We start from the raw sequence: 16400 nt of genomic DNA on the forward strand, positions 1-16400 counted from the left end.
AGATTACAAAGTCGAATGCCTTAACCACCAGGCCTTTAATTATAATACATAATATATGCATATAATAATTGATATATTACCATTATTATTATGCACATTTTAATGTTTTTATATGTTTTATAATGTTTGAATGCAAAGCTCCAGTTACTCTTACCATGAATAAATTTTAAAAAAAATTACTTTTTCAACAACCAAACATGGAGAAATGAGTGGTCTTGACATTCATTAACTGAGTTTCAGTTATGTAAGATTTTTGTTTCCTACAAACTATGTACTAATTACTGATTTTGGTGTTCACTGTACATAGAGAGTCTTTGTAAAATGATGCTGTAAAGTGAATAAACAGTTTTGAATCTTCAAAGAATTTCACATATGTTATAATTAAAATCAAAACTTCAAAAACGTTTGTACACCAACTTGTTTTTACAATAATAACTGAAACAACATTAAATATGCAGTTCCATGATGTTTTTTACTTCACCGTAAAAAGTTATTACCAGACTTACAGTGCATGTTTACAACAAATAATTGTTGCTTAAAGAAAATGACAAAAAGTAACACTGAAAACACTTTTGTAAAACAAAAGTACATTCTTAAAATAGTACACACTCATATGACAGCAAGGCATATCTGTAACCTACTCTGCAAAAAGGATACTTCCCAATATTTAAACTACTTTTTACAGTTTCAAGAAAACTTACTGTTTCATTCATGTAGTTATTTCCCTTTCTCTATTATATACACAATATCCAATTAGTAACATTCTGAAAAGTTTAATAAATCAAATCACAGGAGTTACAAATTTAAATCATAATAATTATTGGAGAGTTCTAAAACATAAAGGATATGTTTAACACTAAAATTAATATTAATTACAGACATTCTGGTGTTTTATGTACAGAGGGTTAAGATTTCAAACAAGCAATTCTGTAGAATAAAAATGTCAAACTGAACAGTACATGAAGTTCAGACATGATTTTTCTTATCCACATTTAAAGGAAATCAGTAACTCAACACTGTGCTAGTTACAATTTTAACAGTCTCCCAGGCATTAAATCAAAGAATTTGATTTTTGGAAAGTTGCACATATTGTAATAATGGGTAAAACACACTTAAGTGAAAATTACACATTCCAAATTACACATACACTGAAAACATTTACTTAAATAGTTATGAATAAATATAATTTGTGTGGACATAAATACATAGTAAAAATGTACAACACAGTAATAATGGTTGATTCACATAGATAACAAAACTATGTTGCAAGATCCCAGTTTAAAACAAGGTATTTTTAAATAGTTTTCATGGAACATGAAATTTCTAAAAAGAAATGTCTACAAAATAGATTGAATTCAATAATGTTGAAAGTCACTAACACAAAGAAACATTAAAACTGTATTTTACTAACATCTTTACGATTATTACTCAATTGCCCAATCAGGTTGAAATCTGCAACATTTATTAATATAAAATCACAGTGATGGTACTTTGTTTTGTAACACGTCACTGAATATTGTACAGCATTTAAAGGTATTGCAAGTTATCAACTTACAATGAACTCAGAAATGTATTTTGACATTCAGTAAAAAAACTCAGCATTATACATACGTACATGTATATTATTTTGCTTTAGAATACATTATGTACCGTACAATTAAAACACAAAAACTCCATTTTTATATGTATTATTAAAGATTCTAGAGTTAAATTTTGAAAACTATTCATTATTTTAAGAGTTGCTATCTTATTAATGTTACTAATAAAATACATTTTAATTTTTTATATTAATCAAATTATTAGAAACATTACCTGGATAATAATTTATACAAAACGTTTACAGACAGAAACAACAAATTAGTCATCAATATAAGTTATTAGACAACATTTGGGATGATAGCCCATCATCTAGTATGAAGATGCAATACCTCATAAAAAAATAGTGTTATATATTTTGACTAGATCAAAAGAAGTTAATCTAATCTTGACAACACTGCCTTAGAGTAGAAGGGCTGTCTTCTAAAATATTGTCCATTTTTGTTTTACACTTCAAGTTCTAGTTGGTGACTTTAGTACTGAATCCATCAGATTAAAAACAGAGCACATTCACATCAATAAACTACAATAACAATGGAACTTCAAGTCAATCAACAGATATTACAATTGAAGATTTATTCAGAGTGATATTTTTTAAAATAATTTTCTTTCACTTACTGAATAAAACAACAATGAAGATAAATTATTCATACTACTATAAAGATTTAAGTAACAAAGAAATCTCAGGGTCATATTACAAGCCCTTTAATTTGGGACATCTTACACATCATCTTGGTTCACCCATGCATTTCAGTTATTTTTAACTGCTATCTAGATTTCATAACAGATGTTTCCTTATGAGGAAATGCACTTGAAAAATCCAACAATTTATTAACAGGGACTAGATTTGGTAATCATACAACATGCATCTCTCGCATATTTCATTCTAAAACTTCAAGATTACTACAGATGTTTTATATAAAATGCTACTGAAAACATGCCATCCAATATTTCATGTCAATAATTTAAGGGAAACAAGAGATACAGTGAACTCCTGTTTTGCAGCAAGAAGCTGTTAAAAAACCACGAGATGTGAATGGTATCAAGTGCTTACACCTCTGTAGAGTTTTCTTTTCAAATTACATATTGGCAAAGGTATTTCATTACTGACATCAGCCATTACAAAGAAATTCATAACTTATCAATATTAAATTTAGGAAGCAACACTAACCCTTAAGAATGACAAACAAAAGTAGTGATATCAAATAAATGGAATTTATGTTGCCTTTCTCTTGGTTGGTGTTGATTCTAAAATGTGTGAGAAGTTTTATTGCACAAAACCTCACAGCACATGGTGGATTGCAGAAGAGACAAATTAGATATTTTTCATTTGGTATAACAAGATAGGCAAGTAGCTTAGTTTAAATTTTTACCATAGTAATACAATACGTCATATGAGTAGCAGCAATTCTGGTAACAAAAGTTTATATGGTTTCATTCCCATACGAAATCTTATGAAAACACCAGAACATGAGCATTTTGTCCTAGAAGTAGATTAACGCTGTACAAGTTTCTATTTCATGTTTACTGGCCAATACTGAATGTAGTACCGCTGAGTGGTTCCTTCAAACAGTCGATCCAGCCAGTTTGATAACCCGTCGAGTAGATGTTCCTCAAAAAGCACATTATTCGACTTCAATCTGCCATTATTTGTGTTTAAGAGCTCTCCTGTTTCAATATCGCTGCTCTCTGACTCACTACAGCTCTCCTCAAATCCTATGAAATTACCACTGATACCATCTACTTTTTTGGATTCCTGAAGAAAAAAAACAAAAACAAAATATCTCTCAATGATGCATTTACGAGAAACATAAACAAACTTAAGACTCGTATATGAGGGGAAAAAAAATTTAATTTAGTGATCAACAAAAACAAAAGTTAAATATATGGTATTACAAATAACTATGGAAACACAAACAATACTCATACAAGGATAAAGCAGTTAACTTGCAACTAAACTGTCTGGTTAATTTATAATTGACACAGATATTGAGTACAATGTATTAAAACTATTTTAGTCATTAGTTAAACACTAGTCATGTTTTGTATAACAACTGTGTCTTACGAAAATAGCCATTGCATAAAGGCTATGTTGTATAACTGTCATGGTCTAAGCATACCAAATGTACCTGCAGGCTTTCAATAACCTATATATTACAATGACAGTTTCCCCAGTTGTGAAAATAGCCATTGGAAAAAAGCTCTGTTTTATGGCTGTCACATCCAAAACATACCAAACCTATCTGCAGGCTTTCAATAATCCATATAGTATATTAGAATGACAGTTTCCCAGTGCCTGTGTGAATTGTCTGTTCACACAATAATCCAAAGAAGCTTTGTTGACAATATAACTGGCATACCTTCTTATAAAATAGTATGAATTACCCAGTCTTCAGCCGCTTGAGGTATGCAAAATTGGAATGGATATGCCACAGAAGTAATTTGTGTACACAAGTGCCTTGTATTGCATTTTCAGACAAAAATTTTTGTTGATTACTATTGCTTAAGCCACTGAACTTTGCATTAGTAGAATTTCACTTGTCACATTATTCTGCACTATGCTTACCATAGCTGATGGCGTGCATTGTTACAGGTATATTACTGGAAGATTCTTATATCCCAGAGTGAACCATATTCCTTTTGTTTATCAATGCTGTTAAAGCACAAGATGTTCCTGTCTTGTTTTTTCTAAATTTCCAAACTGAACACATCTTTATAATCCAAGAACATAAATACTTTATATCAAAATGGCTCTTACTGCTATCATGTGTTAAACAGATGATTGTGGAATATTACACAAACTGTTCAGCACGAACCCCTCCACCCACTCAGTCAAGTTCTTAAATTGCTCTTTAATTTAAGATTTCACATAAACTAATACCTTTAATAATATTAATTTTAAGACTTTGTGCATACAGGACTATGGCTGTGAGTTTTCCCACTAGTCCTTTTTTTTTTCATTTCAAAGTATCATTCCACCATATTTTTTATATACTTGGGATCACTGTCTTACCCAACAAGGCCTTGTTCCTGAGGTCAGGGGCATAAATCCTGGTGGGGATGGAGAGTATACACCCCCCCTTCATTTTAGGTTGGGGGTATGGTGCATACAATCATCCTCCCCCCCTACAGTTTGGTCTGTTGAATTGTTTTATTACATCACAGGCCTACAAATTGTATGTTTGTTCTTGTGATTCTCATGTTCTTACCAACTGATTTACATAATTAGGCCTAGATGTAGGCTTTTTCAGTAGCCGAAATGCAGATCTTTAATATAGGCGTGCTTCTAAGCTTTTCGGTCTAAGCGATAGTTCATAAGTATCAGTCAGTAGGCCTAAGTATACATGCAACAAGATTACTCTGTGACTACATGTTTACAGCTTTCAGGTTCACGTAATCAGATTTTACCAATTTGCAAATTGAACAGTCCATGTAAGTGGTTGCAAAAATCACCCCAACCCCCCAATCGGGTGTAAAAAATCTACGCCCCTGCCTGAAGTAATTACACAATCAATAAGAATCTACTTGTACCTGCCAGCAGTGCCAGATCAAGATAATCGTAGGGCCATGAAGTATACCTGGGGTCTCAATAACAATGTTATGGTACTCTCTTAGTCCCTTTTACATGAGATATACCTGGGATCTCAATAACAATGTTATGGTACTCTCTTAGTCGCTTTTACATGAGATATACCTGAAGTCTCAATAACAATGTTATGATACTCTCTTAGTCCCTTTTACATGAGATATACCTGGGATCTCAATAACAATGTTATGATACTCTCTTAGTCCCTTTTACATGAGATATACCTGGGATCTCAATAACAATGTTATGATACTCTCTTAGTCGCTTTTACATGAGATATACCTGAGGTCTCAATAACAATGTTATGGTACTCTCTTAGTCCCTTTTACATGAGATATACCTGGGATCTCAATAACAATGTTATGGTACTCTCTTAGTCGCTTTTACATGAGATATACCTGAGGTCTCAATAACAATGTTATGATACTCTCTTAGTCCCTTTTACATGAGATATACCTGGGATCTCAATAACAATGTTATGATACTCTCTTCGTCGCTTTTACATGAGATATACCTGGGGTCTCAATAACAATGTTATGGTACTCTCTTAGTCCCTTTTACATGAGGTATACCTGGGGTCTCAATAACAATGTTATGGTACTCTCTTAGTCCCTTTCAGATGAGATATACCTGGGGTCTCAATAAGGATGTTATGGAACTCTCTTAGTCCCTTTCCGATGAGATATATCTGGGATCCCAATATTGAGACATTATGGCACTCTCTTAGTCCCTTTCCGATGAGATATATCTGGGATCCCAATATTGACACATTATGGCACTCTCAGTCCCTCGATGAGATATATCTGGGATCCCAATATTGACACATTATGGCACTCTTAGTCCCTTTCGATGAGATATATCTGGGATCCCAATATTGACACATTATGGCACTCTCTTAGTCCCTTTCCGATGAGATATATCTGGGATCCCAATATTGACACATTATGGCACTCTCTTAGTCCCTTTCCGATGAGATATATCTGGGATCCCAATATTGACACATTATGGCACTCTCTTAGTCCCTTTCCGATGAGATATATCTGGGATCCCAATATTGACACATTATGGCACTCTCTTAGTTCTTTTTGATTATATATATGATGGGTTTTGATAACAACATGCTATAGTGCCTTTTATGTTAGACATACATTAGATTAGTTCTTGAGCCTAAATGGCTTACTTAAAAAAAAGTATGAAAACTGTGACAACTAACAGACAGATTATGCTAAAATAGAAAAATACAATGTGTTTCTACAAAGTGAATAAATTTTCTGTCTAGTACTTTAAATATTCAAAATTCTTTACAGGATTGATTAAACCTACCTTGTAATTACAGTGATCCATTCGAGGCTCAGCATGTTTGGCATGATATACACAGAAATACTTGAGGTATCCATTTAGTGACAAAACAGTACCAATGCAGTTCTTAGGGTTGATGCTGAGCTTTCTAGGGTCTCCTAAAGTTTGAGTTAGAATTTGATGGTACCATTCCAAATTTTTTTCCACCATCAGGAAAGCAAACATTAAGGTTTTGTTCCTTCATAGAAAAAAAGAGAAAACAAAAGGTTAAAAACATAATGTATAGACAGAACTCTGAGACAAAAAAGATATACATTGTTTTCATGTGGATTTTATTACTTCTGACAAATGAATACTTCCATTGTGCTCTTCATAAAATCCTAAACAGCCTGAAATAAGGAAAAATTATAAATTCTTAAGTTTTCTACAACTGACAAATATCTGATATTAATGGGGAGTGAGAACCACCGAGTGCATATTTGTAAGCATACCAATTAAAAATGTACCACTCTAAGTTTTTACAACCATAAAGAAAACAAGTATTCCTTCTACTCTATCCACAATACTAGATTCTAAGAATGTGGTTTAAAATTAAACTATTAAATTACTTCTGGTCTGGATGAAAATCAGCTTCTAGATATGATTTACAAGGTAATAAAACTGACTTTGAGTATTAGATGACATGTTTGTATAAAAAAAATAAAAGAAGAATATGGACTTTTGGAATTAATTTCCATAATAGCAGAAAAAGACTGACTTCTGGAATTAAGTTCCATATTAGTTGGAATAAACACTGGCTTCTAGAATGATTCCCATACTACAGGGTGTTCGGAAAGTCACTGCAGTTTTGTCTGTTAATAAATATATAAGTGCACAGTGACTTTCCCTGTAGTAGGAATAGAGACTAGTCTCTATATTTACTTATCATATTTGCATGAATAAGGACTGACTTCTGTAACTAATTTGCATTTTGTTGTAAATAAATGTCCAATTTCTACAATTAATTTACTTTGTTAGAATCGAAAACCATCTCCTAGACTCAATTCACATACCTGTAGGGATAAAGATTGACTTCCATAATAAATGTACATGTTTATAAGACAAAGAATGGTTTCTAGAATTAATTTTAAAAATTGGGAAACACAAACTATCTGATAGAATTAAGATGTGCACTAGGATAAACAAGGACTAATATTTGAAACTATTTCACAGAGCAGAATGAATAAAAATTAGGTTAAACATTACAAGTCCTGTCTTGAAAGTTTTAAAAGTATTTAAAATGCATTGCAGCAGTAAGGAATTCCCTGATACCTAAGTAAGATATACAAATACTTTTAGATGTACGAGTTCTGCTAATGCCTTCGTGCGTTAAAGATGGCAGCCAAGTTTTGCACATAAATCACTAGGTGGTGTTTCAACTAATTTCCACCTTCAACACACATCTTGTCGTAAACTACAGTTTCATAATAACATTTTTCAATTAAATTATTCTTGAATGTAATTTGTTTCTGTACATTTAAAACATAATTTAGAGTTTGAAATAATCCTACTATAGTCACAGAATATGAGCTACCACTGTTATTGTTTCTGAAGCAGCAATATTCAAACACAAGGTGGTAATCCAACATTTTAGGATATGGGTACTCACTTTCTATAAGGGTAGACAATCTTGTAAAACTTGGGCAACAGCTTGGCCTTGGATTCATTGTCCAATACAAGTACAATTGTCCTAAAACCTGGTTTCAGTAACCTCACCAACCCATTGTATGTCTCACCTCTCAACTCGTGTATGTTCAGTTTGTGTTCTTCCCTGTATAATAGCAAATTGAGCTGGTCTCAGAACATATTTTATCACATAGTTTCACCTTAAACATATTTTTACCTTTCAAAACAACCATTAAGTTTCTAAAGTCTTTTGTTACACAGACACATAAAGTTTTTAAACTATATTTGTTAAGAAACATATTCACTATTTTTAAGAAAAAACAGAGAGAGAAAGACCAACACTGTAGTTATAAAACGTTAATATAAAAACTCATGGTTTGTTACTGTTGACTTACCCAACATGTTTAGCACGTTTTTCAAATAAACTGAGAAGGAAACAAGACTATATTACTTGAACTCTACACTCCTACAGTGATAAGAAGAAACCTGGTCTGATTTGGGTTTTGTGCAAAGCTGCATGAGGTATCCGAGCTAGCTATCCCTAATGTAGCAACGAAATATTAGATGGAACACAGCTAGTCATCAAAGCACACCACTACTGAGCTGCTCTCTTCTCAAAGAATTGTGGGTTTGACCATCACATAATACCACTCCCACAGCTCAAAGTGTGAACACACCTGACGGGATGGGAATTCAAATCTACAAACCACACATTGAGACTTGAGCATCCTAACCATCTGGCCATGCCTGGCTCAAGAGCAAACCAATTAGGGCAATTTCATAAAGTATCTCTTTAATAGTGATATGTTTGAACTAATATTTTGAAAACAGTATAGCTATGTGTATACATATACTTCACATCTAAAGTGTATTTATTTTTTACACCTTACTTTTTCTGCGATATTCTTTGGACACACCAAATACAAGTATACTCTAATTAATGTGCTGAAACAAAGAAAAATACATTTACCGTATTTTATCATGACCTTTGGATGGCTTTCCTTCTTGACGATATTTTTCTTGTATGTTCTGTTCTTCTAGATTACTGAAAAAATGAAAAATGCATTTTTTAATATGTGCACACACACACACACACACGTAAACAAATAAATCAGATTTCATATGAAATGGTGCATGTTTTTGGTATCCACCAACTGTAACGTGTTCCATAAGTTATGTTGTGAATCCCTAACAGTGTGTTGAATTATGTTAATTATTTCATTTGTAAAATTATGGAATAACGAATTATTAAGGAAGTGTGTGAACAGCCATAATACGCGAACTATTATTACATCTTGCTCTAGCAAAACCAATCACATTTGTGACTATTTTATTAAATTTGAAGTACACATGCCATAACCTTTATTGGTACTATTCAACATGATATTATGTATTTGATGTCACACTTATCAAATACTCATTTGTATCCAACACTGCTCATTTAGTGACAGTCCATGTAAGACAAGACTAAACACTAGATACGGTATACAGGGACATTTAAAAAAATCTGAAGATATCCAGAGATTATAGAAGTTACACAAATATAATGTGCAAACTGCATGATGAGCACAAGTATTTTTATTCCTTCATGTAAGCATCAGCTTAGATAATGACTCGTTAGACTGACATCTTCAATTTGAGTTCAAATACTTTAGTAACACATCTTATTTTTTGTACAGACACAAACCTGCACACATTACTACAAGTTTGACACACTTCACATAGATACACATAATAAGTTCAGAATCATAGTCAATGCTTTTTCTCCAGTACAGAGTTAGTCAACTGGATTGACCAGATACACATTCAGTCAACTGTTTAAATCATGTAGCCTAACCCAACTATCCAAATTATTAATCAATTCTACTGTCAAAACAATCAGTTTCTTGAGTCAAACATGCTCATTTTAATGTGAAGATTTTCAGTATGATCTGCATATCTCATGAAAACAGACAGAAACCAACATTCTTGTTAGAGACTTATTATTCAGATTATTTTCTGGTAATTAAAACATTTTCAAAATAACTGTTATGCAAATTAGTTTAATCTTAAACAGCTTATTCAAATCTGTAAAAAATTGTAGAAAACAAAACAAATATATTTCATTGTGATAAAATTCTGTTAAAGTGTGTGTGTGTGTGTACATAAAAAGAGAGAGAGCTAACTTACACAAGATAAGACATGACATAGCCCATAATGATGATGAAAGCAACAGTCAAGATAACGGAGATAGCTGGTAAAATTTCCTGCTGACTGATGTTATCCTGGAGTATTTCACCCATGATGACAAGTCTATTTACAATACGACCTAAAAACCCACTCTCATGCTCATCAGTAAGTGTAACGACTTTAGCCTGATAGGGCAAGGATTCGGTCGTTTGCACAAGATGCCGTAGAGAATCTTCCAGCTCTTGCATGGTATTGTTCACCTGCAATAAGAATTTCATTTTTCAATTGTATAGCACAGTATCTAAATATATGTAAACTGTACAAATTGTTATATTATAAGAAATAATTAACAATGAAGTTTAAAACTTTAACATAAACAAAAATCATAGTTAGGATGTCAGTACTTTGGGATATTTTTTCTCAATCTAAAACTAATCAACTTAAATGCTAATTTTCTAATTCTTAATATATAGTAAATAGTCTATTAATATAAAATGGTGGATTAAAGTAATGACAAACAACACTTTCAGGTGAACCCTTTGGAACTCTAGACTTATACAGCTCTGAACATACTAACTATTTTTACACAACCAAAACATTGTTCATGCCACAACTAGCATAATCTTGAATATTTTTTATTCAAAATTACACTGGTTAAAATACTGAAAGCACAAAAAAATAAAAAATAAAGTATTATAGCACAACAATAATTTTTTTACCTAACGTGGATATAACTTTACATATTGAGTGCTTTATTCTCAAGACGCGAACAAGGAAAGCAAACTTAAAGTACATACCGAGTTTGGCTCCACAGACCATACACTGTCGAGCCACTGGTAGCGTACTTTGTCAAATTCCTGTCGCCACAACATTACAACATGAAGATCTGGTTCTAATGGTGCACCTTCTCCAGATGATAAAGCATTAACAAACTCTGTCTGCTTTTCTTGAAAAATAAACATAAACCTGTAGGAGAAGACTTCCTTAAGTACCTATATTTATACACAGACAAGAAGGAAAACTGTAAAATAAAATAAATCATTTAAAGATCACTCATCAAAACAGACTGATCATCTCTTAACACATTGGCTCTTAAGCCTATTTTACCAATACTTTCCAAGATCCCTCTTGTAATTTTACAATTACTTTTTAAAGAAGAGTGTACATGTAACTGTTGTATCCCAGCCAATATGTGTGTGTTTTCTTATATCAAAGCCACATCAGGCTATCTACTGTGTCCACTGAAGGGAATTGAACCCTGATTTTAAGCATTGTAAATACAAAGATTTAAGCTGTCTGGGGATCACAGCCAATAAATGGCCCTTTAAAAAGAAGATAGAGTGTGACTCACTGGAGAGTGGTGTGGAAGCCATCTGTTAAGGATAATGGTATCCGTGTAATCTTACAGTTGAAAAAACAACAAGAATTAAAACTGTTCAAACAATGAATTGGAACAAGTTAATTTTTTGATAAGAAGATATTGCTAATACAATTGCACAATTCTAGTTAAGATAGTTCATTACACTATAAAGTATTTCAAATTATTAAAATAACATTTGTTAAAAAAAAACAAAAAACACCTACTCCACTCTCCTTTTTACAATCTCATAACTAGACACACTAATTACATGTGTTACTTGTAACACACATGAAAAGCCATATTCAGTTCCATTATTAAATATATTATACAGGGCTTAAAATTAATGGGAAACCAGGGGTCAATGGCCCTATAAAGTGTCTGATAGGAAAACTACCTGGCCTTCAGAATCAAGAGTCATTAAAAGTTTGATTTCACACAAACTGATCTAAGTGTTTCTCAACCAAGGAGAACTTATGACAAACCATAAATGGACCTTCCCAAAATCATAAACACTCCTCAAACATGGACAATCCAGAAGCATGCCTATGAATGGCTTGTGTATTCAAAGAAAATGCACTTTCATTAATAAGAATGTCATTACTTCATTCAATTTTTAAACCATTTGTATTAGTGTAATGAAATTGATATCAAAACTTGGAATACAGAGTGATTATTGAACTTTAATAAAAATGACCACTGTATTAAATCAAAATGGTACTGCTTTTGAAACTTTGTCTATATGATACCAAGCCTACATCAAGGCTCACACACTCAAGTAACTTATGTACAATTTCTTTCTTGTCAACACTTTCCAAAAACAGACAAGTAAAACTTGCAAACTTGTAAGTTGTTTGGAGAATCTATTTCACTGTATGTATACTGTAAGTGTATGCATAACAAGGCAGACACTTTTGAATTCAAAGATGGAGACTGCACTTACCAAAAATAAAATAAACATAATACTACTGTTTTACCAATCATGTCACAAACAGAAACCACCGATTACTATAGTGCACAATGGGCTGATTACAATTGCATACAATCAAGTTGATAATGTCATTGTGTAGAATTCATTCTGGTTCAAACACTCAATTCAATTACTGGTAAAATGCTATAGAATATAAAACAATAACTTAAAATGAACACAAAATAATGACTTAAAAACAGGCATAATAATGCAGCTCTTATGATCATTTCTCTAATAAATTTTCCACATCTATTTCATTACTTAACCTCCTCAAGCATAACAAGAAAGGTCAACCATATGCTGCTTCCATCTCCAGGAATAAATAAGGAAGAAATATCTCACTTGTAACCTCTTTGACCTACTGCTGGCTGTATCAGCCAGCTCTGATGAGAGAGAGAGGATTTAGCAAGATGATAAAGACCAACACCAATTTAAAATCTTGCCTGGAAGCTGACAGGATCACTGATCAACTCATGGTCATGTTCCACTTGCCTTCAATAAATGACTCTGATCCCATAAAAGCTATCCATCTTTGGAATTCAGGATCATTTCAACAAGGATACTAAATGCTGGCAGGCTCCACACTGAAAAACTAGACAAAAAACGAATGAAGGAAGAATCCAAAAAATGGATGTTGAGACATCCTCGGACTGATGTACACTAAATTTCCTTTCATTATTTACTTTGATCAGGAAAGAAACCTAACCTAAGTTTAGTTCATCACAACTTAAGCCATTTTTGAAGCGTTCGTATGTTTCCAAAGTTTGCTAATTTGAGGATTTTGTTTATTACATATCGAAATTCGTGAACAACTAATTAACAGACATTAGTGGTGATGTAAATTGTATAATTTTTCCATATCTCCATCAAAAGTGTGACATTGTGTTGACAGATATGTGTCAGCTAGATAATAATTAGTTATATGAAAATAAGGATAGATTACACTAACAGCAATGCATGGATTATCTTCTGTTATTAAAGAACTAATTTAAACAGGAACAAAAAGTAACTGTTATACCATATTCTAACATGAAACAAAAATCATTTAAGCAGACTGAGAAAATGAAATAATTTGACTTGTATTTTTTTCAAAATAAACTAAGATATATTGATATCCTTAGTTTTGTTATGATCTGATGAAGAGCACTAGTTCAAAACTTTATCCTTCTTTTACTTAAGAAACAAAAATAACTTGGTGATTGTTCAACCTGTAATCTAATTTCATGCAAAACACCAACTACAGAGCAACACATTTTTCCATGTTCACCACAAATATACCCAGAATATGAACACACACATTCCACACTTATTAACTGAATATGACCAAATTTTTCCAAGATGTTTACACACTTTAAGTTTTTGTTTTCTGGTGATCCACTGTACTAAGTTATCTAAACTTGGCTATTCATACTAGCTAATTGTTTACTTAGTTATAAAAAAATATGCAGAGCAGATTTGTTATACTATCTTGAAAATACCTCTTAACCAAAATTATTCAAAGCACTTAAGTGTAATAAATTATTTAAACACAGTAAAATACAATACTTCTAAGCTATTATTGTCCATAGTTAGAATGAAATTAAACTGAATTTCTTACAAAACCAATATAAAACAGAGTTAAAAATAATGAAAAGAAATACGTGCCTGACTTTCTCTTTAGGGTAGTTATTCTGTTGAATAAACTCTCTCATTACAGCTCGATATGGGTCATGAGCTTGGATATTCCTAGTGACAAGAATAACACACAGTCGTTTCCTAGACCTGGCTGCCTCTGGGGGGCAGAGTTGATCGAAAAGCAGCTGTGAAGACAATCGAGGGAGAAGAAGAAACTTGTTGGCATCCAGCACATCCCTCATTGTTTGGGGAACCAGTTCTCCCATGCTGAGAGTGGCCACGGGGGATGTCGTAATCTCATTGAATATCAACAAAGATTCCATTTTCTTGTTTATTCTGTAACGTCTGCAAGTCTTGTGGGTCTTTGAATTATCAAGCTTTACCAATCCAAAGGATGCGTATGTGTTGTACTGAAAGGCCAACAGCAGGTAACGAAGGCGAGGAGGCTCCACCTGACTAAAGATTAGTGCGTTGACTTTATTGTCAGGCCATCCATTTAAAAATTCCTCCAAGGAATCATCATTCACATTTACTATTGTTTTGTAGGGGAAAAGTTTACGGGTAAACTCAATGATTCGCAGAAGGCTTATTTGGTTATCCTTATAGTGAATAGGCCTGCCATCAATAACCCCAATGAGATATGGAAGTGAGTTCACTCCAATCTTCTTTGTAAGGGCTGGTTCCTTCTGCACGTGAATAGTTCCTAGGCCAAGCCCTAAGAAAATTAAAAAGTCATGCAAGTTTCAAGTATCTGTACTAAAGTACACACGTTTTTCAAAATGTTTATTCAATTAATTAATAGCTAATGACGTACAGATTTAATTCCCTTTAAGTAAATTAATACTATTTGTGATAAACTTATTTTCAATGTTCCAAAAAATAACATTATCTGGAAGGTTTACATATTCTAGAAAATTCTTTAGCACATAAATTTTAATTTCAAATCTGTTTTAGAAACCACACAGTTTTCAACCCTTTCATTTTTTGCAACGGACTGTTTTCAACCCTTTCTTTACAAGCACTACTCACCTAATACCACATATCAGTAAAGTACCTTGTACACGAAATAACCAACAGGGGATCTTCAGTGGCTGTTGTACTTAAAAATCTTTCAGGCAGGATTAGAGTAAATTAACCTATGGGGCCATTTTCCTTTTTATCACTTTTATTATTTTTTATTTACACATATATACCAGATTCAATTTCATTACCCATCACAAATTCTACCAGCTAACCCTCAAATTAAACTTATTTTAGGTAGGATTAGAGTACATTTATCTATGAAACATTGGGTATGGTCAAATATATAGAAAGGATTTGATCTCTTGAGCCCAAGATTATAATTAGATCTCAAATAAGTCAAGAGTGATGAAACTATGAGTTAAAAGTTTGTAACTGAAAAAGAAATAAACAAAAAGAGTAAAAAACTGATATTTTTATACCTTTCTAAACTTGACTTTCAGATGTACACCTGAAAGGTGTTCACTGATCATAACAGGGTTAATAGATTTCACAGGTTTACTGAGAAGCCAGAGACTTGTTTTTTTTAATACTTTTCTCTGTCAATGAAATCCATGTATGAATTTATTTTCATTACTTTTATCTTTTTGTCCAATACAAAATTCAGTGTAAAGAACAGACCTACATCACTGGGTTAAATCATTTATCTTCTATATTTAAAATACTGCGGTAATTAGTGGAGTTAATTGTGAAACTCATGTGAGTTTTGTTTGAATTTTATTTTGAGACTCACATGGTATTAAGGACTGTGTAACAAATTTGGAAAAATGTGTTCAAAAAACCAGATAAAGTAATTCTAACACTGACACAATAAACAACTTTCATTATGTTCATCAAATACCTGCAACTATATGGTTTCATAACTTGAAGCTTTCTAAAGACTTGTTTTGTGGATGCACATGATCATGTTACACTCATCACAAACTATAAAAACTGAAATATGCTTGGTAACAAATATACAAGGTATTCTTTACCTCTTACATAAAAGTGTCATGTCAGAGCTAGGATTCTGGTCCACATTGGTGCAGTTTTCATCAGCTTTAACAATTCCATCAAAAAATGCATTCCTTGTGACACAGTATCACAGCACAAGCTCAAGGCAGATGTCAAATCTGTCCTCTTTG

The 16400-nt window shown here is 32.5% G+C and overlaps 1 protein-coding gene across 4 annotated transcripts in view; it reads right to left on the reverse strand.

Annotated features, from left to right (window-relative positions):
* Positions 1-453: 453 nt before the first annotated feature.
* LOC143227834 (dnaJ homolog subfamily C member 16-like) overlaps positions 454-16400 on the reverse strand; it is a 36052-nt gene continuing 20105 nt past the window's right edge. For all 4 annotated transcript variants that reach the window (XM_076459118.1, XM_076459120.1, XM_076459119.1 and 1 more), the window contains 7 exons: positions 14287-14971; positions 11113-11281; positions 10316-10575; positions 9117-9191; positions 8130-8291; positions 6506-6719; positions 454-3352 (listed from right to left, as the gene is read on the reverse strand). In XM_076459118.1, coding sequence (XP_076315233.1) covers positions 3110-3352; positions 6506-6719; positions 8130-8291; positions 9117-9191; positions 10316-10575; positions 11113-11281; positions 14287-14971 — 1808 coding nt within the window. In that variant the 3' untranslated portion in view covers positions 454-3109. The remainder of the gene's footprint in view (positions 3353-6505; positions 6720-8129; positions 8292-9116; positions 9192-10315; positions 10576-11112; positions 11282-14286; positions 14972-16400) is intronic.

Source organism: Tachypleus tridentatus, chromosome 10, assembly GCF_004210375.1.
Source record: "Tachypleus tridentatus isolate NWPU-2018 chromosome 10, ASM421037v1, whole genome shotgun sequence".
NCBI classification, from domain to species: Eukaryota; Metazoa; Arthropoda; class Merostomata; order Xiphosura; family Limulidae; genus Tachypleus; species Tachypleus tridentatus.